The sequence below is a fragment of the Geotrypetes seraphini genome, chromosome 2 (assembly GCF_902459505.1).
Source record: "Geotrypetes seraphini chromosome 2, aGeoSer1.1, whole genome shotgun sequence".
NCBI classification, from domain to species: Eukaryota; Metazoa; Chordata; class Amphibia; order Gymnophiona; family Dermophiidae; genus Geotrypetes; species Geotrypetes seraphini.
The window spans coordinates 49,464,931-49,487,200 of NC_047085.1; the positions used below are offsets into that span (position 1 = coordinate 49,464,931).

The 22,270-nt window shown below is 49.5% G+C and overlaps 1 protein-coding gene across 1 annotated transcript in view; it reads left to right on the forward strand.

Annotated features, from left to right (window-relative positions):
- RAD21 (RAD21 cohesin complex component) overlaps positions 1 to 22,270 on the forward strand; it is a 241,038-nt gene that overhangs the window by 44,828 nt on the left and 173,940 nt on the right. The window contains exons 3-4 of the mRNA XM_033933156.1: positions 7,767 to 7,896; positions 18,015 to 18,114. Coding sequence (XP_033789047.1) covers positions 7,767 to 7,896; positions 18,015 to 18,114 — 230 coding nt within the window. The remainder of the gene's footprint in view (positions 1 to 7,766; positions 7,897 to 18,014; positions 18,115 to 22,270) is intronic.

Consider the following 22,270-nt stretch of genomic DNA (forward strand, 5'->3'; position numbering starts at 1 on the left):
CATCAAAAGGAATTAGAAACCTTCAGACAGTGTAGAAGAAGTCTACATACAAATAGGAAACACATTGAAGAGATCGCAGCACCCAGTCCTCCTCCCGGAAAGCAGGAAGGAAAAGTGAGAGCGGATGAGAAGCAAGAACGATAGCATCCTAGGAAGAAACTATGGAACTGACTAAACTGATACTCCAGCATGCCCAATTCTCAAAAAAGAATCCCTGCAGTACAAGGCCTGCAACTCGGACAACCGCTGAGATGGAGCCATGGCCACACGAAGCACCGTTGTCAATCCCATATCAGTTAGAGTCAGATGAAACGGAGCTTTCTGTCACTGCGAATGTGACCTTCAGACTAAAGTGCAGACAGCTCCTTAAGAGGTGAAGAAATACGTTGCCCTCCTTTTTAGGACTGAACTACATCACGCTGAGAAGCAAATAAAGAGCGAGATGCGGAGCCTTTGTAATAAACTATGAATGTCACGGGAAGCTGACACCTTTAAATCACGGTAACACCTTTAAATCAAGAAGAAAGAACGTAAGACATAGAAGTTTGAAAGGGTGACGCACCTCGAGAACTACCGAAGAATTGGAACACCCTCTAGAAGGTAGTGTAAGCTTCTAGACCTCAGAAGACCTCAGTATTGCCCAGAGACAAGACGAGACGAAACAACCTGCATAGCATAACTCTTACACCTCAGCTAGGAGTCTGCAAAAGCGAAGTCAGAATACCAAAGTGGACCAAAGTCCCATGTTAATCGGTCCCTGGGCGAGTAAACGCGGAATAATCTGCAAACCTCACAATTCGCCTGCCGAAAGACCCCCTCAGATCGGCCTATCATAGACGGAGCAGCAAATCAGGAGATACCATGATCACCGGGGTCTGACCGCGAGCCTGAGATGGAACATCCATGAAATCATCAGCCAAGAGAAAACACCTAAAAAGAAAAAGCAGAGGCAATAAAGAATCAACTTGCTCATTCCCTCCGATTGTCACTCCGCACATCTATGGAAGATGCTAGGAAGCTAGGCATTGCAAGACGAGACCATGAGGTCTAGTTCTAGGAGATCTCACCTCTACACAACGAGCTGGAATGCCTGAGCGGACAGTGCCCAATTTCCTAGAGATGGAGGATTTTTTTTTTTTTTTTTTAATTATTGCTAAAGAAGTCTAAATTAGATCCCTGTTCCGGAAAATGAGCCCCAAAGTGGACCAAAGTCCCATGTTAATCGGTCCCTGGGCGAGTAAACACGGAATAATCTGCAAACCTCACAATTCGCCTGCCGAATTGGCCCCGACAGAAAAGGCCCCGACAGAAAAGGAGATTCCGCCCAATGAAATAGAACCAATACTTAGCTCGCCAACGTACCTCCCTGGCTGTTGAGAAATACCACCGCCATGACACTGTCCTAAAAGATCCTCATCGTTATTGCGGAAGAATAGATTGAAACTCCTTAAGCGATATCCAGATGGTATATCACTCCTGAAGAGTGAACGAGTCCTGAGTCTCCTTTTGAGACCATACTCCTTGAGCTGAAGATCGAAGGCACTGAGCCCCCTAAGCCGACAGCTTGGTAAGTGTTGTGACCAAGAGACAATCCAGCAAAGACCCTAACAGGTCTTTGAATATACTGATCTCGCTGAGACCCCAAACCATGCTGAGCGATGTGTGAGGAGCCTATTAGCGCCTTGAGATACCGGGAACCACTGGAACAAAAGCGGCTGCTGCAGGAAACTCAGGTAAAAGGAAGCCTAAGGGAACAGCGAAGTCATCACCATGGATGTAAGAACCTATACAGAAATGCGTACTGTTGGTCTTGGTGACTGAACAAGAAGGTGAACCTGAGACTGAAACCTGGCGTCCCAGCCACCGGGAAGAAACACACTGCCCACCTACATGACTAACAGCACACCCAGAGAATCCAATAAATGGCAGAGGAGAAGAGAGGTCATTGTAAATAAAATGAAGCTCCCGTTGGTGTCTACCAAATTGATTAGTCTGTAAGATGTCCGAAGAAGCAGTCGCGGAAGAAAAATACCCCTGAATTCCCTCTGTGCGACAAAATGCTGCCACTACTGCCTCAACTTATAAAGTGTTCCTGGAGTTGTGGCGAAGTCAACTGGTATGAGCCAAAACTTATAGTGCTGCCCAAGGACAGACAAGCGGGAGATATTCAGCCGATGCAGCGGCCATATGGAATATGACATAAACTCACAGCTCACTCTTTGGAAATGCCGAACTCTGAAAAGACTGTATGAGATCCAGCCCCAATCTGATCAATTTCACCTGTTCGAGCAGAATGAAGTAAATGGAAAAACCTCTGTTAGTTCCAGAAGACCTAAAACTAGTGCTCCAAGTTCCAGCAACACTTAAGCTGCAGAAACTCAAAACACTGGGACCCCAATATAGAATCTAAAATGGAAAAAGAGGATTCAAAATTGCATACCTGGAAAAACCCAGTCTTGCGATATAAAAAGGAGCATGAGGAAATTCTGCCAACAGCATTAACTTTATGCATGTAAAGGGAAGACAAGACGAACTAGGCATAATCCAGAAGTAGTATTCGCCTCCCCATCAAAACGATCTGCACCTTGACGGATAACAGACCATGCTCCCACTCCAAAAGAGAGCGTCGGGGATGATTTCAACAGGCATATCGTTTATGATACCCTAAGAGTTCGGAAGAAGAGGTAACTTGCCCCTAGGTATCAGCAGCCTCATAGACCATTCTGCGAGATTGGAGGGCTGTCTAGCACGTGCCATGATGGTGACCTCTACGCGATCAGCCTGGAAAAATTTGCAGACCCCGGAGACACTCTGGCCCACAGGAAGAAGTGAAATGTCATTAGGCCCCAAGAGAATCCCCGAACTTGAAAATCATTCATACTACCGTGAAGAATTATGTCTAGAGCACTACCAGACACATGAATCACTGTACATAGAAAGAAAAACAAATGAAACAGCCAACACAGCCCCACTTGTAAGGGACCCTGAGTGAGACAATGAACCACCCAAATGAAACTTGGGCACTCTCTTGTCACTTACTTCACCGTGCCGTCTGCCAACCCATTACATAGAAAATTGAGTGCAGGCAGCCAAATACAGGGCAGAAGCTTTCGTGTAAGTGTCTTGAGATATAACAGGACAGCCCCAAGAAAAACTAGCAGCTTCTCTTCAAGTGAAGCCCATGGAATATTCTCACACATCAAACATGATCACCGCAACATGGGACAAAGCTGTTTTAACAGGGCCGATGTATCTGACCCCGAGAAGGAGAAGCCGCGGTACACGCAGAGAATGTCAGCTGCATAAAACAACTCTCTGAATGCCGCGGGGCAGGAGACCCAAGCGTGTGTCTGTTTCGTGCCAAATCAGGCCAGCTCCAAGAACAGCGCTGCCACAAACAGACCCGGAGCTCATAGCCGAAATAAAACCACACAGCCCCGAAAAGGATCAGCTGTGGTACACGCTGAGAAAGTCAGCAGCATAAAAGAACTCTCTCTGAACGCAGTGGTGCAGGATACTCTAGCGCATGTCCGTTTTGCGCCAAAACATGCTGACTCCCAAAACAGTGCTATAAAAAACAGACCCGGAGCCCATAGCCGAAAGATAACGACTCAGCCTCAGCCTACATAATTAAAATACACCTTGAGGAGGAAAAGTGCTCGGTTCTCAAATCAATGGAGAACAAGCGCGCGCCCCTTGCACTCTGGAAAGACCCGGCTCCTGGACAGTCGCTGAAGAACACACCCGGAGCCGTCCTTACCGCAAGCCGTGCAATCACGAAGCTCCCCAAGGCAACACCAGGTGCCGTACAATTATGCACCACCCCACTAGTTGCGGCAACGCCGAGAAAACTACACCCCAGAGACCTACCAACGCTGCAGGACTATCGCCAGGGAATGAAAAAAAGCTCGCACCACCAATGCGCGGGAAGGCACCAGCTCACTTAATCATGTGTTTGGCCCTTCACCGAAGCAACCCCATAAAAAACTAAAGTTCCACTGCACAATAAAACTTAGCGGTGAACAAACTAAAAGTTCCACAATGAAGAACCACTCAACGTCGAACCCGCAGCTCTCACACAACCACAAAGTTCAAATACAAGTAGAAATAAACATATACTCACAACCTAGAGATCAGTGCCGGTAGATGCCGGTAAACGCCGGCTGCTCAGCACTAGCAGGGCAGAAATGTAACTGTGGAGTCCTTTTTTTTTTTTTTTTTAAGGGAAAGAAGAAAAAATAGGGACTAAGTCAGACCCTCTATCACTGGAGGGGAGGGTAAGGCAGGGACCTGGGGGTCCCAGGTGTAACCTCCTAAAGCCGGCACCGTTCAACCGGATACCCCCATTAGAGAGTTGCGCGGGGACAGAAATCCCACCCGTCCCCACCCGTCCCCGCCAAAATCCCACCCATCCCCACCCGTCCCCGTGAGGAATCCCTCCGTCCCCACCCGTCCCCGTGAGGAATCCCTCCGTCCCCACCCGTCCCCGCGAGGAATCCCCTCCGTCCCCACCCGTCCCCGCGAGGAATCCCCTCCGTCCCCACCCGTCCCCGCGAGGAATCCCCTCCGTCACCATCCTTCCCTATAAACTTCAGAAATAGTTATTTTATTTAATTATGCTACTGAATTAAAGGCTCTGGTAGAGACCCATTTACAAATAAGCAAAGAGACTATTAATTTGGAAATATTAATTGGGAAGAATACATACTTTGTAAATGGGTTTCTACCAGAACCTCTAATGTAAATATAAAATATAAATACTCAGCTGATGAGAACCCACAAACTGTCAGCTGAGGACTTCCTTTGCAGTTGGCCTGGGGTCCCTTTTGCCAAGCTTGGCAGGCAGCAGTAGCGTCCCTGAGTCACAGATGCTGGCACCTCAGTGGCTCATGGATGCTGCCAGCAACTGCTGCGCTTGGTGGAGGGGAGTTCTGACCATCTCTAGAGGAGGTCCTCTGCTGGCGGTGCTTGGGGATCCCCACCAGTCACAGCAAGGGCCAACAAGTACTTCAACACTGTAGAAATAAAACCAGAAATGCATTTCCTTTTCTTTTGAACACAAAACAAAGATATCTGCCATATACATTTCCCAAGGCAGATGACTCTATGCAATGTCACCTCGGTAACAAAATACAAAAATAGACAAATACACCCCCTCCCTTTTTACTAAACCACAATAGTAGGTTTTAGCACAGGGAGTTACGCTGAATGCCTCGCGCTGCTCTCAATGCTCATAGGCTCCCTGCGCTAAAAAACAATATTGCGGTTTAGTAAAAGGGAGCCATAGTGCAAAATATAGACAGCAGATATAAATTCTCAAAACAGACACATTTTGATCACTAAATTGAAAATAAAATCATTTTTCCTATCTTTGCTGTTTGGTGATTTCATGAGTCTCTGGTTGCACTTTCTTCTTCTGACTGTGCATCCAATCTTTCTTCCTTTCTTTCAGCCTCCTGTATGTTTCCTCTCCTCCAGACCTCATTCTCTCCCCCAACTTTTTCTTTCTGTCTCCCTGTTCCCCCTTCTTTCTGTCTCTCTGTCTGCCCCCTTTCTTTCTTTCTCCGTGCCCTCCCCCAAGCCACTCGGTTTGCTGCCACCGCCATCGGGGAATAGTCCCCAAGCCACCGCTGTCCCAAGCTTTCCCTGCAGAAGCGTCGCGCTGACCAGCATTCCGCTCCCTGACGTCAATTCTGACGTAGGAGAGGAAGTTCCGGGCCAACAAGGCATTTCTCCTCATTCCATCCAGCCTGAGCCCCATCTCTCCTTGATCCAGCATTTCCCTTCTGTGTCTGTCAGAATTACCATTCCACCTATTTTCCAGCATCACCCTTCTTTGTGTCCATCTCACCTATATCCGTATCTCACCACTTTTTCAGAATCTTCATTTGTCTCTGTCCTTGTCTTTACCCCATATTCACCATTTGCCCTTTCAATGTCTTTATCTCCCCCCCCCCACACTTTTTCAGCATTACTTCTATGTCTCTATTTCACCTCCTCTTCATGTCCCCTCTGTATCTCTATCCTTATTCAGAAGGTCCTGCTTACCCTTTCTCTTCTTTGTGTCACTATCTCCATTTTCAGCTTTCCCCCCTTTTCCATTGTTAATGCACCCTGTAGCCAGAATCTTTCCACCCTCCCTCCACTCCGGCCCAGCCCAGTATGAAATATTTCCTTTTGTTTCTCTCCCCTCTCTCTTCTCCTCCCTCACCCACGAGTCCTGCATCTGGCCCTCTCCCTTCTACCTGCACCTGGCAACACCCCCCTGCTGCGCGGCTCTCTTAAGCAACTCGTCAGCAGCGGTGATCAAGACAAGCTGCCGACATCGAGGCCTTCCCTCTACGAGTCCCACCTTTGTGGAAAAAGGAAGTTGAAACAAGCGGGACTCGCAGAGGGTAGGCCCCGACGCCAGAAGCTTGTGTCGATCGTTGTTGCCGAAGAGAGCCGCAGGTAGAAGGGAGAGGGAGATAGGAAGGCTGTAGAAGCTCCGGAGCATGACACCGAACCCGGCCAGGATGATTTCTTTTTCAGGCTGCTGCTGCCGCTGCCGCTGCCATCCCCCACCCGAAATGACAAAAAACAGCCTAATGCCCGCGTCGGGAAATAGCCATGCTGAGCAGTGAGCTCAGCACGTACACAGATGAAAGCCTTGCTTGCTGATTGGTCCGGCGGCACGGTGGGGCGGGGCCGCCGGACCAATCAGCAAGCAAGGCTTTCATCTGTGTACGTGCTGAGCTCACTGCTCAACATGGCTATTTCCCGACCCGACGCCAGACTTGCATCGCCAGACTTGCATCGCCAGAATTTAGGTAGGTTGTTTTCATCCCCGTGGGAGTCCCGTGGGCAAGGGGGCGTCCCCGTGGGAGTCCCGTGGGTCAGGGGGGCATCCCCGTGGGAGTCCCGTGGGCCAGGGGGCGTCCCCGTGGGAGTCCCGTGGGCCAGGGGGGGAACCCGCGGGATCCCCGCGGGACCCGCGGGATCCCCGCGATCCCCGTTCCCGTGCAGACCTCTAACCCCCATCTCACTGAAGAGAAAATCTCAACAGGAGAAATAGAATTGCCATCTCACTGAAGAGAAACCTCAACAGGAGAAAATAACGGCCCAGTCACAGCTAGAATCCAGGAGCTAGTTGATTAGCGACCATCACCTGCTGGGAGATAGAGCATACTGAAGATACAGGAGGAGTGCCAGCCAATAGGACCACCTGTTAATCAGTTTCTCTATCAACGCCTGCTGGTAGATGTGGGCTATCCCACTAGTCTCTGGATTCATCTTCTACTGTTGCTAAGGAAATGACAGTTTTTTATCAATCAAAAAACGTGAGTTATACCAGAGAGATATTTGTGCTGAATTGCTAATAGACACTTTTCTAAAAGTTTTTCTAATTCAAGAAGACATTGTACTGATTGAGAAATAATAGATTTTGTTTTAGGAAGAAATGTGTACTGTCTTATGCTGAGAATTTGAGAGTGTACTAGAGTTTTCTTTGCCTCCATATCTTAGCAGGAGTCCATAACATGTCTTACAGTACTTATGGAAAGGAATATTAATAGTCCAGATATTCCTATTTAAGCTTTATCATTTTCAAGCTTTATATATTTAGGCTACTGTGACAGAACATAGAGGTTGGCTTATAAGGAAAAGACAAAACTGTTTGTTTTATTTAGTATACACAAGAAATCTCAACTTGAGTTGCCACAAAAGAGAGGTTGTTTTAGATCACCATTATCACCTTAAATTACTAGTAATATTATATCCTTTTCTAGGTCAAGATGGCCCTTCGGACCTCTGGACATCTTTTGTTGGGCGTAGTAAGGATCTATCACAGGAAAGCCAAGTATCTTCTTGCAGACTGTAATGAAGCATTTATTAAGATCAAGATGGCATTTCGTCCAGGTATTTCCTCATTATATCAGTGTTTATTCAAGACAGTATAATTTTCAATTCCTAGTGTGTTCTCCACCCCTCCCCAAAAAAAGCTCACTAATTCAAATATAGTTGTAGATAGTTATTTATTTAAACCAAATCCTTTTCATAAAAAACATAGTAAGCAGATTGTGTTAATCATTCTTGGATAATGGAACAAATGTCTCTGCCAGGAGAAACTCTGTCCCTTCTGTCTTGCTGTGCTGTATGCTTGGAACAAGCTGCCTGATCCCTACGGTGGACTCCATCTCTGGCAGTGTTCAAGGCCCAGTTAAAAGTACACCTCAAGAGTGTACAGTCTCTTCCTCTGTAAACCGCTCTGAACTGCTTGTGGTATTGTGGTATACAAAAATAGTTGTTGTTATTATTATTATTATTTCTTTTGTTTATTTATATAATCTGTTTTCTTCTTTAGCACTCTCCAGACCAGTTTAGGATCTTACAAGCAGGTATATATCTCATCCACCTTACAAGCAGGTGGAGACTGAAACAAAATTGTGGAATAGTACATAATAGGTACCTTCCCTATACCTATCAGTCTTCTTTCAGCCACAGTAGGTGTGAAGAGCTGTACCCATCTCTCTTGATAGGGCTGTTGGAATTTGTTTAGGGATCCTGGTCCCCGTTTTTGTGCCGGATTGAGCTTGGGTGGGCCCTGTTTGGCAGTCTGTCCGAACTCAGGGGTGTCAAACTTAGCGGGTCTTGTGCTGGGTCCCTCCCCCCTTTCCTCCACTTCCCCAACATTTTTTTAGAGGTACCTCAGCAGTAAGCCTTGCCCCCTAATTCAAGCAAGGCATACTGCTTTTAAAGCCAGTGAAGTCTGTTCTGTAAAAAAAAAAAAAAAAATCTTGAGGTAGTACCGGTCTGAAGAATTGCTTTACCTTTAAAATTGCTGTATTTTATTGCATTTTTCAACTAACCGACACTTTTTTCTTAGCTAGGTCGCATGGGGAGCAGCGAGCACTTTGAAGGGGAAAAAGTGCTCATTCTGCTCCAGATGCGAGGCGATGTACAGGCCGGTGCGGTAGTGGAGCTCCGTCTGCAGCGGCTGCAGGCGTTCAGGGCTCCCCACTGTTAGTGTCTCGCGAGTCAGCAGGGAGCAGTGGGGAAGCCCGATCTTTCCTTTCCGCCCACGGAAGGATTTCCTCAGCCTCCGACGGTGAGAGTAAAAAGGATTCCCTTACCGCCGTTTGGCTGGGGACTCCCTCTCAGCTGTTTCTTTAACAGCTGATGCCGGCTTTCTTGCTTTAGCGGCTGGGACACTTCAGGCTTCCCAGCTGTTACAGACCCTGGAGGGGTTGTTTTTGGTGGGAACTTGGCCATTTTTACAGTCTGGCCCCTCAATTTTGTCTGCAACCTCAGGTGACCTTTCCCCTGTATTGGAAAAACAGGGGCAGGTTTCTGCTGGGTCCCCTGCTGTGGCAGGGAGTCCCTTGGGATCCCAGAGTTTTTTTTTCTTCTGATTTAATTTTTGCTTTGTGCAGAGTCTATTTTCAGGCGGCTGGGAGTTCGGGGGAGGGGGGTTCCCTCTGCACCACCTGTGGCTTTTGCTTCCCTCTATGCTTTTGGCGTCCCCTCTTTCTCCCTTGTACAAGCGCCTGAGGGTGTCTTGGGATGAGGATTTGTGGTCGGAGGAGCATGTCTGCCTGGATGAGAACCTGGAGCCTTTTGAGGAGTTCCAGGATCCTCTCAAGGGGATGGCCTCTGGTGGCAGGGCATCTGGTTTTCTGCTTTCCGACGAAGAGGCGTCCGTGGTGCATCTATTTCAGAGAGATGAGCTGCCAGACCTGATTCAGCAAGTCTCTTCGGTGCTGAGTTTCGAAGAGGCACCACTGGAGACCCCGCATGTGGGGAACCCTCTTAGGGAGATCCGTGCTGCTTCCCTCTCTTTTCCTATGCATCAGGATAATTGGGATCTCGTCCTGGTGCAATGGAATATGCTGGAGGTGCCGTTTCATTTGGCGCGCACCATGGATCGTTTGTATCCCATCCCGGAGGGGGATAGGACTACCTTGAAGTCGCCAGTTGTGGATGCGGTGGTCTCAGTGATTGATAAACAGCATACCGTATCTGTTCAGGGCGGTTCTGCCTTATGGGACTTTGAGGAGCATGAGTTGGAGACCATTCTTAAACAGAATTTTGAGGTCTCAGCCTTGGAGGTCCAGGTGGTTATTTGTGGGGGGTTGGTGGCTCGTGCTGTTTTTCAGTGGGCCGAGATTGTCCTGGATCATGAGTGTGATGACTAGTTCTTGGTGGATCAGAAGGTGGCAAAGATTGAGATGGCTGCCTCGTTCCTCTCGGATGCCCTTTATGACTTGGTGCGGACGTCGGCCATGTCTATGGCTTTTGGAGTGGCTGCGCATCGTACCTTGTGACTTTGCGCTTGGTCAGTGGATGCCGCGTCCAAAGCAACTCACTAAATTTCCCTTTCAGGGGTATTTTTTTATTTGGAGAGGATTTGGATGACTCTAAAGTGCCCCGCCTGCCTGAGGGCCATGCCGGCCAGACGATTTGGGGTGGCACTACCCGGGGGCATCTGTGGAAGTATGCCACTTCTGCTCTGGGTGTGGGGCTGCTACTTTTCCAGCTTCGGGATTTTTCCGGGGTCATTTTTATCAGTGTATTCATTCCTTTCGGAGGGCCCGTCGGAAGCTGGGAATCCCTCAGCCGGTTCCCCCGCTGCCCATCCTGCCCAATGCCCAGTTGCATGAGTTTTTCCCCAAATGTGCCGCAATCGCATCCAATCAGTGGGTCCTGGAGGTGGTGCAAGACAGATATGCTCTGGAGTTTGCCTGCTCTCTGCCGGAACTTTTTCTAGCTTCTCCGTGTCAGGCGGCATGGAAGACGCAATCCTTTCGCCAGACCCTTCAACGCTTGCTAGATCTCAAAGCAGTTGTTCCAGTACCCCCCCTCAGGAGTGTGGCACCAGCAGGTACTCAATTTACTTTGTGGTGCCCAAGAAGGAGGGGCCCTTTCGGCCCATCTTAAATTTAAAGGGAGTCAACAGAGCTCTCAAAATTCCCTCTTTTCACATGGAGATGCTGCGGTTTATCATTCTGGCGGTTCAGCCAGGGGAGTATTGGACTTCTCTCAGTCTGAGGGAGGCCTACTTGCATGTTCCAATTTGGGCCTCCCATCAGCGCTTCCTTCGCTTTGCGTTCTTGGGTCAGCACTATCAGTTCGCTGCGCTTCCTTTTGGTCTGGCCACGGCACCCCAGACATTCACCAAGGTTATGGTGGTCATCGCAGCGGACAGAGTGCATTCTGGTTCACCCTTACCTGGACGAATGGTTGATTTGTGCGAAGTCGTTTCAGGAGAGCACCGTGATCACGGCTCGGGTGGTGGAATTTCTGCAGTCGCTGGGGTGGGTGGTTAAACTTTCCAGAAGTCGGTTAGCCCCATCTCAGCGTCTGGAGTACCTTGGGGTTCTATTCGACACCTCCTTGGGGAAGGTCTTCCTCCCAGAGGCCCGGGTAAGCAAATTCGCCTGCTTATGACGTCCTCAGGTGCAGGATTTCCTCCAAGTTTTGGGGTCAATGGCGGCTTCCTTAGTGAACATGCGTCCTCCCTAAATGCGGGTCCACATGCGTCCTCTTCAGTATGCTGTGCTTCGGAGGTGGTCGCCCCAGAGGCATAGCCTGGATCTCCCTGTTCCTCTGCAGGGTGTGACGCGCTGCAGTCTCCGTTGGCAGCTCCAGACCTCCTCACTTGTTCAAGGGACAAGTCTGGATCAATCACAGTGAACAATGCTTCTCATGGATGCCAGTCTTCTCGGATGGTGAGCTCAGTGTCTAGGTCACTCGGCTCAGGGCACCTGGTCCATGGAGGAGGCGTCCTGGTCGATCAATGTTCTGGAGACCAGAGCCGTCCGTCTGGCACTGTTAGCCTTCCACTCCTTCTTGATGGGCAAGTCAGTCAGGGTTCTGTCGGACAATGTCACGACGGTGGCCTGTGTCAATCGTCAGGGGGGCATCAAGAGCACTCAAGTGGCTTTGCTATGGTCTGGACAGTCTCACCTTCTAGACATCGCCACCTCCCACATAGCCGGAGTGGAAAATTTTCAAGCGGACTTCCTCAGTCGTCACGTGCTAGATCCCGGAGAGTGGTGTCTAAGCTGTGTGGTCTTTCAGTTGATAGTGTAGTCTTGGGGTCAGCCCCTCGTGAAATTGATGGCCACGGCTTCCACCTCGAGCCTCATCAGACCTTCGTCGTTTGCAGCGGCTCTCTCTTCGACGACATCTGCTGTATCTTCCCCTGTTTCCTCAGATCAGATAGCTCAGCAGCCACTTCCACTGGTAGTGATTAAAGTGCCTAAGACTTCCAAGTCGAAGCACAATCACACTACCTCGGTGAAACCTCCAGCCAGAGCAGGTGGCCCGGTTTCAAACACGGATCCATCCTTGCCGGCTTCCTTCCAGACCATGTTGGAGAAGCAATTCATTCAGTTCCTTACTAATATGGGACCAAAGCTTCTTCCTCTCATCCAGCCTGGGCATTCAGCAGACTCCCGCAAGGTCGAGCCGCTTCCTTTGCCTTAGTCTGAACTTACACACTCTTTGCAGGGAGCAGAATCTCTGCGAGTATCTCGTCTGGTATCCAAGCACGTAAAACAAGGAGCAGAATCTTTGCAAGTGCCTCGGCAGGAATCCTCACACTCTATACAAGGAGCAGAATCTTTTGGAGTACGTCGAGCTTCCTCCATCAAGCCTCCGGAGCTTCGATCTACAGCCTCCAGTCCTATCCATTCTTTGATAGCATCGGCTGCTTCTGTCTCTGAGGCGAAGTCTCCTCGATCTTCGAGATCTGCTTCCAGGCACAATTCTCATCGACGATTGCGGCCATCGAGGCATACTTCCAGGCATGATTCTTCTAAAGAACGACCTTCTTCAACTATGCCTCAATCTCTTCCTCCTTTGAAACCGACTCCTCGATCGAGGTCTCCCAATGCCAAACCTCGAGGATGCAACGGTTTCGGTTGCCTCGTCTAAGTCTCCATATTTTTTTGATACCTTTTTTTCATGCCGAAGCTTCATCTTCAACCCAGGCTGCCTCGACATCCTCGAGTCCTTCTCAAGGCAAAGCATTGGCGGATCAGCAATCTTTCTCATCTTTTCTTCGTCAGATGGCTGACTTGGATCTTCAATTCGATACTAGCTCCAAATACTCTGAGTATCTCGAAGTCATGCATCTTCCTCAACCTCCGGCAGAGTCACTTAAGCTTCCTCTTCATAGGCTTTTGAATCAGACTTTTGGTCGATGCCTGGAGACACCTTTTACCATACCAGCTGTTCCAGAAAAATTGGACTCTAGGTATAAAACTGTGTATTGCAAAGGGTTTGACAACTCACAGTTATCTCATCAATCCCTGCTTGTCGAGACCTCCTTGAAGAGGTCCCATCCTTCCAAGGTTTATGTCACCGTTCCTCCTGGAAGGGAAAACTATGGACAAATTAGGACGTCGCATCTATCAAAATGCTAAGATGTCCTCTAAAGTCCTCAATTATAATTTTCATTTTATTACTTATTTTGAGTTCCTTATTTCTCTATTACCAAAGTTCTTGACTTATTTGGATACTCAAAAGCACTTTGAATTTCAAGAAGTCCTTGCTTCTTTATTTCAACTCCGATTGCATCTTCTCCAATCATCTTATGATGCCTTCAAGTTGTCTGCCCGAGCACCTGCTTGCTCTGTAGCTATGCGTCTCCTTTCCTGGCTTCGTACCATTGACATTGATCCTAATCTTCAAGACTGTTTAGCTAAGGCAGTGACCTCTTTGATGAATCTGTCGAGGCAGCCACAAAGAAATTGTCTGATCATGAAAAATCCTTTGCTTCTATTGTCAGACCTAAGCCGAAGCCAGCTCTTGCCAAACCTACATGTCCTGCTCCTATCAGCGGCGTTTTTCTCCGAGGATGGCTCCTTATAATTGCCCTCCTCTTAAGAAACAGCAACCTCAGAAGCAACAAAAACCTCAACCTTCTGCTGCACCTAAGGCTACTCAGCCTTTTTGACTATTTAAAACAGAGAATAACCTCCACTGTTCTGACTCTGCCTTCTTTTCCCCTATAGGAGGTCGTCTCCATCTTTTTTTACCATCGATGGACAACAATTACATCTGACCTCTGGGTACTTACCATCATCAGGGAAGGATACTCCCTTCATTTCACTCAGGTTCCTCCAGACCTTCCTCCAAGAGAGTATTCTTCCAGTCCATCCCAGATCGCCCTTCTTCAGGAAGCTCAAGCTCTGATTCGTCTCCATGCTATTGAGCCAGTTCCTTTGGAACAACAGAACAAGAGGTTTTACTCCCGTTACTTCTTTGTCCCGAAGAAGACGGGTGATCTGCAGCCCATTCAGGATCTGGGGGCCTCAACCAATTTTTGGTCAAAGAAAAATTTTGCATGTTGTCCCAGGCATTCCTTTAGCCCCTTCTCGAGCAGAATGACTGGTTATGCTCTCTGGATCTCAAGGAGGCCTACACTCATATTCCCATTCATCCGGCCTCCCGTCAATATCTCAGATTTCAGATGGGGAATCTGCTTTTCCAATACAGAGTGCTACCCTTCAGTCTGGCTTCATCTCCCAGGGTGTTGACCAAATGTCTTGTAGTGGTAGCAGCAGCTCTGAGGAAGCATGGTCTTCAGGTATTTCCCTACCTCGACGACTGGCTCATCAAAGATTCAACATCTCAGGGGGTTATTGTAGCGACCTAACGGACTATCTGGTTCCTACAAAGTTTGGGATTTGAAATCAACTTTCCCAAATCCCACCTCCAGCCCTCTCAGAATCTACAATTCATCGGAGCTGTTCTGGATACTGTTCAACACAGAGCTCTACTTCAACTCTGTCATGCAGTGTCTTCCCGATCTTCCATCTCAGCGAGACACATGATGGTACTCCTAGGTCACATGGCCTCCACAGTACACGTGACTCCTTTTGCCAAGCTTCACCTTAGACTTCCTCAGTGGACCCTGGCATCTCAATGGACGCAGGTTTGCGACCCACTTTCTCGACACATAACAGTCACTCCTTCATTGAAGCAGTCTCTCCGTTGGTGGATGCTCTCTTCCAATCTCTCCAGAGGCTTACTTTTTCAAATGCCCCCCCCATCAGAAGGTCCTCACGACAGATTCTTCGACCTACGCTTGGGGAGCTCATCTTCATGGTCTCTGTACTCAAGGCCCTTGGACCAGTACGTATCGTCGGTGTCATATCAATCTGTTGGAATTTGGAGCGATCCTCAAGGCTCTCCACGCTTTTCAACTTCTTCTTCACGACCAGGTAGTCCTCATTCGGATGGACAACCAAGTCGCCATGTATTATGTCAACAAACGGGGAGGGACGGGATAGGATTTCTTTAGGTTGCAAAATAATTATGTTTTTCAAAACTCATTCCTTTGTTCAAATACACAGTCATACACACACTCCAGTCATATTTGTTCATTTATACTTTGCTTAACCAAGCTTCCATCCATAAATAATTTTCATTCAAAACTATATTTTTCCTGTTATATCTTAGTTTGGGACACGTTACTAACTAGTCTAAAGCCAGCACATGTGTATTAATTAACATCACGCTGCTAAGAACAAAGACCTGGAAACACAAAATGGATTCCGTCCTCTGGTTTCCTTTATGATCTGGCCCAACAGCAAAGTACACAAAAAAACACCATTCTTTCCCTTATATTAATCTGTGGTGTGTTTTTCTGGCCTTGGCTTCATATTTAGGTTTTTATTCACCCTTTTTTCGTACGCTTCCATTGGGTGTAGTCCTTAACTAACATATATGCTTGTATCTAACTAGAATTACCCAGAATTATACAAAAAACAGGCACTTTTGTAGAAAAATTCCACAAAAATACTGCACTTATCATGTTCTGACATCCATTCCATTACTGTCCCATAAACATCACCCCCTGCTGGCCACAAGCCACTACTCCTCAATGGCTGCTCCAGTCTCCTCAACCTTGGGTATGGGATTATGTCCAGGTGTGGGACTCGATGGCAGCGACCTTGGAGGTGGTGCCTTGGGCACATTCTCATATGAGACCTCTTCAGCAGTCCCTGTTGAGTTGATGGTCACCAGTGTCTCAAGATTACAACTGGCATGTTTTCTGGATAATTCAAGCGCAACAGGTGGCTTCAGTCTTCCAATCTACTTCGGGGTATGCATCTGGCCTCTTCCGACTGGATGCTGGTGATAACAGATGGAAAGCTGAGGGGGTGAGAAGCACATTGTCTGGATTGCAATGTGTAGAGCAACTGGGAGTTCAAAGCAAAACGCAAGGTTCTTATCACCTTCCAGTCCATTTTGGAGGGCAGATCCGTTTGCAAATTATCCGGCACTCTTCTCTAGCCATGGCCACAGGCGTCTCTTCTCTCAGTCTTTCCTCCCTGGCCAATGATAGTTAGGGTTTTACACTGGGTGCTCTGTCACTTTGAACTTGTGGTTCTGATAGTGCCAAATTAGCCCTGGCAGCCATTGTATGTGGATCTGATTCAGCTGCTGATAGATGTTGCTGGTGATGTGGGACCTTCTCTGTCGGGGTCCAGTTCTAATGGAGGATTCCTTCCGCTTTGGTTTTACAGCTTGGCTATTGAAAGTTCAAAGCCCAGGTGAAAAGGCTCCTCAGAGGAGGTGATAGCTACCTTACTCCAAGTGAAAAAGCGGTCCATGTTAGCTGCTTATGCTCGCATGTTGTGCGTGTTTGATGCATGGTGTGCTCAAGGGCCTGTTTCTTCTTTCTGCTCGTTTGTCACAGATATGTTGTTTTTGCAGGACAGGCTGTCAAAGGGTTGTCTGCCTTGCAGTTCCTTGCAGGTTCAGGTAGCAGTACTCACCTGTTACAGGGGCCAGATTTCTCATTCTTTTTTGGCCACTCAACCTGATGTGGTAAGATTTTTAAAGGGGGTAAATCTCTGGAGTCCATGTCTGAAATAGAGTCTCAAGCTTGTGCTACAGGGGCTGATAAAAAAACCCTTCGAACCGTTATGTAAGGCTACAATCAAAGATCTCATTATCGAGGCTATAGTTCTAGTTGCTTTGACTGCAATTCAAACTCTGCAAGCATTGTCGTATATAGATTCATTTCTTCGTTTTTCAGAGACAGGGCATGTTCATGTGCACTGTTTCATCTTTTTTTATCAAAGGTAGTGTCTGCATTTCATCTTAATCAGACATTTTGTGAAATTTTCTAAAGCTCAGATCAAAACAAGAGCAATGCCCCCTCCAAAGCTATGATTGCATGATGGATTATGGAGGCTATTGTTTCAGTTTATTTTCTCTCTGGTAAGCAGTCTCCACTTGCTTTTAAGACCAATTCTGTATGAGTGTTGGTGACTTCTGTTTCTTGCTTGATATTTGTAGGGCTGTAATTTGGTCTTTGGTGCATATTTTTTCAAAACGTTATAGCCTAGATGTGGCAGCACTGTCAAATGTGGCTTTTGGGGCTCTTGGAATATTTATCCTGTCACATCTTCCCACCTTATTTAAGGACTTCTTTGCTATATCCCAATAGTCTCTGAATTCATCTGCTGCTGGCTCTAAGGAAGGAAAAATTCTCACCTGAAGTTAGGAGGCTGTTGGCTAAAGTTGCAATGTTTTATTTTGTCAGTGCCCCTTTCGGCTATCACTTTAGGTTTCAAACTTGCAGTTTTTCAGCTGTTGGTTTAATTTCTGTTCGTTGTGTGGGAAAGGAGAGTGCTGGATTTCCATTTTCATTATATGAGGCATTCCATCTAATATGGCAGAGTTCAATTAAATGCTCTCTATTTCTTCTTGCTGGTAGATGGATAGAACCCACTAATCTCCGGATTTATCTGCTGTGGCTAAACCAGTGGTTCCCAACCGTGTCCTGGACGACCACAAGCCCTAATGAATATGCATGAGAGAGATTTTCATATAGTAGAGGTGACTGACAGACATGTAAATCTGCCCCTTGCATATTCATTAGGGCTATTCTGAAAACCTGATTGGCTGGTGTAGTCTTCAGGAGGGTTGGGAACCACTTGTCTAAAGGAAAGAAAGTTAGCAGGTAAGAGATTTTTCAGTCACTATTGTTGCATATCTTTTTTTTCTTCTTCAAGGTGTTGTTGATCTACCTGAAGAAAACAGAGAAGCTGCTTACAATGCTATCACACTTCCTGAAGAATTCCATGATTTTGATCAACCTTTGCCTGATCTAGAGTAAGTTAATGATGATTTCTTGGAAACCTGTTCCTGCCAGTTCAATAAGCCAGTTTTAAGAGTGACATTATTTGCAAGAAAAATGTTTTTCATGCCATTGGTTTTTAAATTCCTGGTTTTGAGGGCTGCAAACTAGTCAGATTTCATGATAAATATGCAAAGTATTTGCGTACAGTAAAAATAGACTTGTCTGCCCACTATCTTATAAGTCAGGGGTAGGGAACTCCGGTCCTCGAGAGCCGTATTCCAGTCGGGTTTTCAGGATTTCCCCAATGAATATGCATGAGATCTATTTGCATGCACTGCTTTCAATGCATATTCATTGGGGAAATCCTGAAAACCCGATTGGAATACGGCTCTTGAGGACTGGAGTTCCCTACCCATGTTTTAAGTATTATTATCCCAGGACAAGCAGGCATGATATTCTCACATGTGGGTGACGTCATCTACGGAGCCCCGGCGCGGACAGCTTTTCAAGCAAACTTGATTAAAGTTTCAAGTTTGCACACTGCACCACGCATGTGCGTGCCTTCTCGCCCACTAGAGGGCGCATCCCACCTCGTGGTCCTCAGTTCAAATTTTTCCGCGTAGCAAGAAAGCCCTGTGGATCTGAGCTCCAGTGTTTTTGCCTTCTAGCTGCCGCGTTTAGTTTGTTTTTCCCTTCGAATTAGTTCGCGGTGCTGTTTTCCTTTCGTTTCTTTTCAAAAAAAAAAAAAAAAAAAAGTCTTTCGTTTTTCGTCGGCCTCCGGGGGCTCCCGGAAGCCGTGGCCGCGGGACGTCGGTACGTTCCCGGCCTTCTTCTTTTTCTTCGTGGATGTCCCGTCCTGTTACGGGATTCAAAAAGTGCAGCCGGTGTGAGAGGTTGCTTTCCATCACTGACCCTCACCGGTGGTGCATTGTCTGTCTTGGGCCCGAACATCCGACAGACTCGTGTGATCGCTGTGCTACCTTCCAAAACAGGGCCCTCCGTCGCCGTAAGGCAAGAATGGCCGAATTGTTCGCCGTCGACGCGCCGCCTAAGGCCTCGACGTCGGCCTCGGCTTCGGCCCCGGCCTTGACCTCGGCCTCGGCGTCCTCGGGGGCCTCGGCCTCGCCTCGGCCCTCTTCCTCGAAGGCGTCGTCAGTGAAGCAAGCTTCGGGTAAGTCCTCTGTTCCATCCCCTTCAGCAAAGAAGCCATCCTCGAGTCAGGCCAAGGCGGGTGGGTCGACCCCGGCCCCGCATCGGACCTCGACTCCGCACACCCCGAGGGAATACTCGAGACCGAGGTCGCCCTCCAGGGAGTGTGCCCCGGACTCGGAACTCCCCACCTTCGTGGGGATTCCGGCCTTCCAGGATCTCCTCCGAGCTCTGATCTCATCGGAGCTGTCGGGAGCCCTGGAAGTGTTGCAGCGTGCTGCGGTTCCGGCGGCCTCGACCTCGGCCTGGGCGCCTTCGGTCTCGGAGGCCCCGGCCTCGGCTCCCTCGGGAGCCCCGGCCTCGGCGACCTCGGTCTCGGGTACTGTGGCCCCGTTCACCTCGGTCTCGGCCCCGCCCCGGACCTCGACCTCGGGGGAACCCCCTGAGCGCAGTGTAAGGCCCAAAGAAAAGTTGCGCAGAGTGCGCCGCCTTTCCTCCTCTTCCTCCGGGTCTTCCAGACACGCCTCGCCCTCGACGCGACCTCGGACGGGGCGTCGATCGAGGAAGTCCAAGCGGCCCCGAGGCTCGCCTCGGCGCGACCGTTCCTCGTCGTTCGGGGGCGAGGCGCTGCAGGTGTCGGAGCTGCGCCTCGACAACCCGAGGCTCCTCCGCTCACCCCATGGGAAGTCTTCCCGGGCCGCCTCGCCGAGGAAACGGGAGAGTGTCCCACGAACCCCGGGGTCCTCACCCAAGGGTTCTGCGAGGAGGATAACTTCCCCTTCCCCCTCGAGGGCCCTCGAGAGGGGATCCTGGGATTCGGGATCGGTTAGGGACCCTCATTATTCCCATGAGGCCTCCCCCCTCTCCTCGGTGGGGCGGTCGAGAACCCCCTCTCCCCAGGCTAGGCCGTCCTCATTTTCATCCTTCGTTCAGGACATGGCCCAAGCCCTGGGGATTGACCTGATGGTAGGCTCTCGGTATTCCAAAGAATTTTTGGAGGAACAGGACCTCCCCTCTCTTCCTAGGGAGGTGCCTAGACTCCCTCTCAACAGTGTCCTTCTGCAAACCTGGCTGAAGAACTTGTCAAACCCTCTTACAGTCACGTCTGTGCCTTCAAAAATGGAATCGAAGTATAGGACGATTCCCCCTAAAGGGTTCGATAAGGCGCAGCTCTCACACCAGTCCCTTCTGGTGGAGTCTGCTCTTAAAAAATCACAGCCCTCACGGGTTTCTGTGGCGGTTCCACCAGGCAGGGAGGGGCGGACCCTGGACAAGTTTGGCCGTCGCCTCTATTCAAATTCCCTGATGGCCACCAGGGTTCTAAATTACGCCTTCACCTTTTCCTCCTTTTTGCGTGGTATGGTGAAGGACCTTCCTCAATATCGAAACTCGTTACCGGACTCCCAAAGAGCAGGATTCGACAAGTTTATGTCCAACCTGTCTCAATTGCGGTTGTACCTATTCCATGCAGTGTACGACGCCTTTGAGCTGGTTTCGAGGGTGTCGGCCCTCGCGGTGGCCATGCGCCGCTTGGCCTGGCTTCGCACCCTCGACATGGACCCAAACCTGCAGGAACGCCTGGCAGACTTGCCTTGTGTGGGGTCCGAGTTATTCGACGAGTCATTGGACGCGGCGACCAAGCGCTTGTCGGAACAGGAGCGCTCTCTAGCATCCCTGGTCCGCCCCAAACCTAGGCCCCCGCCGCAGAAACCCTTTCGGCCTCCGCCGCGCCGATACCCTCAGAAGTCGACCCCGGCTTTCTCGAGACCGCCTCCGAGACGTCCGTCTCAGCGAGGCAGAGGGGGACAACCCCAAGCCCCGGCGCAGGGCCCTTCTAAGCCAGCGCCTTCCTTTTGACGGGCTGAGCGGACGGGGCGGGTTCCCCTCCGCACTTTCACAAGAACCCCTTCCTATCGGGGGCCGTCTTCGGTCCTTCCGGGAGGCATGGACCGGGATTACCTCAGACGCTTGGGTGCTCCAGATCGTCTCCGAGGGCTACTCGCTCAACTTTGTGTCCTCGCCGCCGGACAGTCCCCCAAGTTTAGTCCCCTGCAACCGTTCGCAGCTACCGACCCTTATAACCGAAGCCAAAGCCCTCTTGAAGCTTCGGGCGGTCGAGCCGGTCCCCAAGGACCAGTGGGGCACGGGGTTTTACTCCCGCTACTTCTTGGTCCCAAAAAAGACCGGGGACCTGCGCCCCATACTGGACCTCAGGAAGCTCAACAAATTCCTGGCCCGGGAGAAGTTTCGAATGCTGTCTCTCCCGGTTCTGTATCCCCTCTTGGAGGAAGGGGACTGGATGTGCTCCCTCGACCTGAAGGAAGCATACACCCATGTTCCGGTGCACCCCGCCTGTCGAAGATTCTTACGATTCCAGGTGGGGGACCTCCACCTCCAGTACAGGGTACTGCCCTTCGGCCTGGCCGCGTCCCCACGAGTATTCACGAAGTGCATGGTGGTGGTTGCAGCAGCCCTCAGGTCGCGTGGACTTCACGTGTTCCCTTACCTGGACGATTGGCTCATCAAAGCCCCGACCAGGGAGGGGGTTATCTCAGCGACCCGACAGTCTATTGCCTTCCTGCAAACTCTCGGGTTCGAGATAAACTTTCCAAAGTCTCAGTTGAGGCCGTCGCAGTCTCTTCAATTCATAGGTGCGGTGCTGGACACGGTGCGCCTACGCTCCTACCTGCCGACCCAGCGGTTGGAAGCCCTGGTACGGATGAGCCACCAGGTCTCTCAACTGTCGAAGGTGTCGGCCAAGCGCATGATGATGCTGCTGGGCCATATGGCCTCAACGGTACATGTCACACCGTTTGCGAGGCTACATCTGAGGATCCCTCAGTGGACCCTCGCGTCCCAGTGGCGTCAGGAGTGCGACCCGGTGTCTCGCCTCATTTCGGTAACTCCGCCCTTACGGAAATCGCTGCGTTGGTGGACAGACTCTTCAAATCTGTCCATGGGGCTATTGTTTCGCACTCCGCCCTTTCGCAAGGTCCTGACCACGGACTCCTCGGAGTACGCGTGGGGAGCCCATCTCGA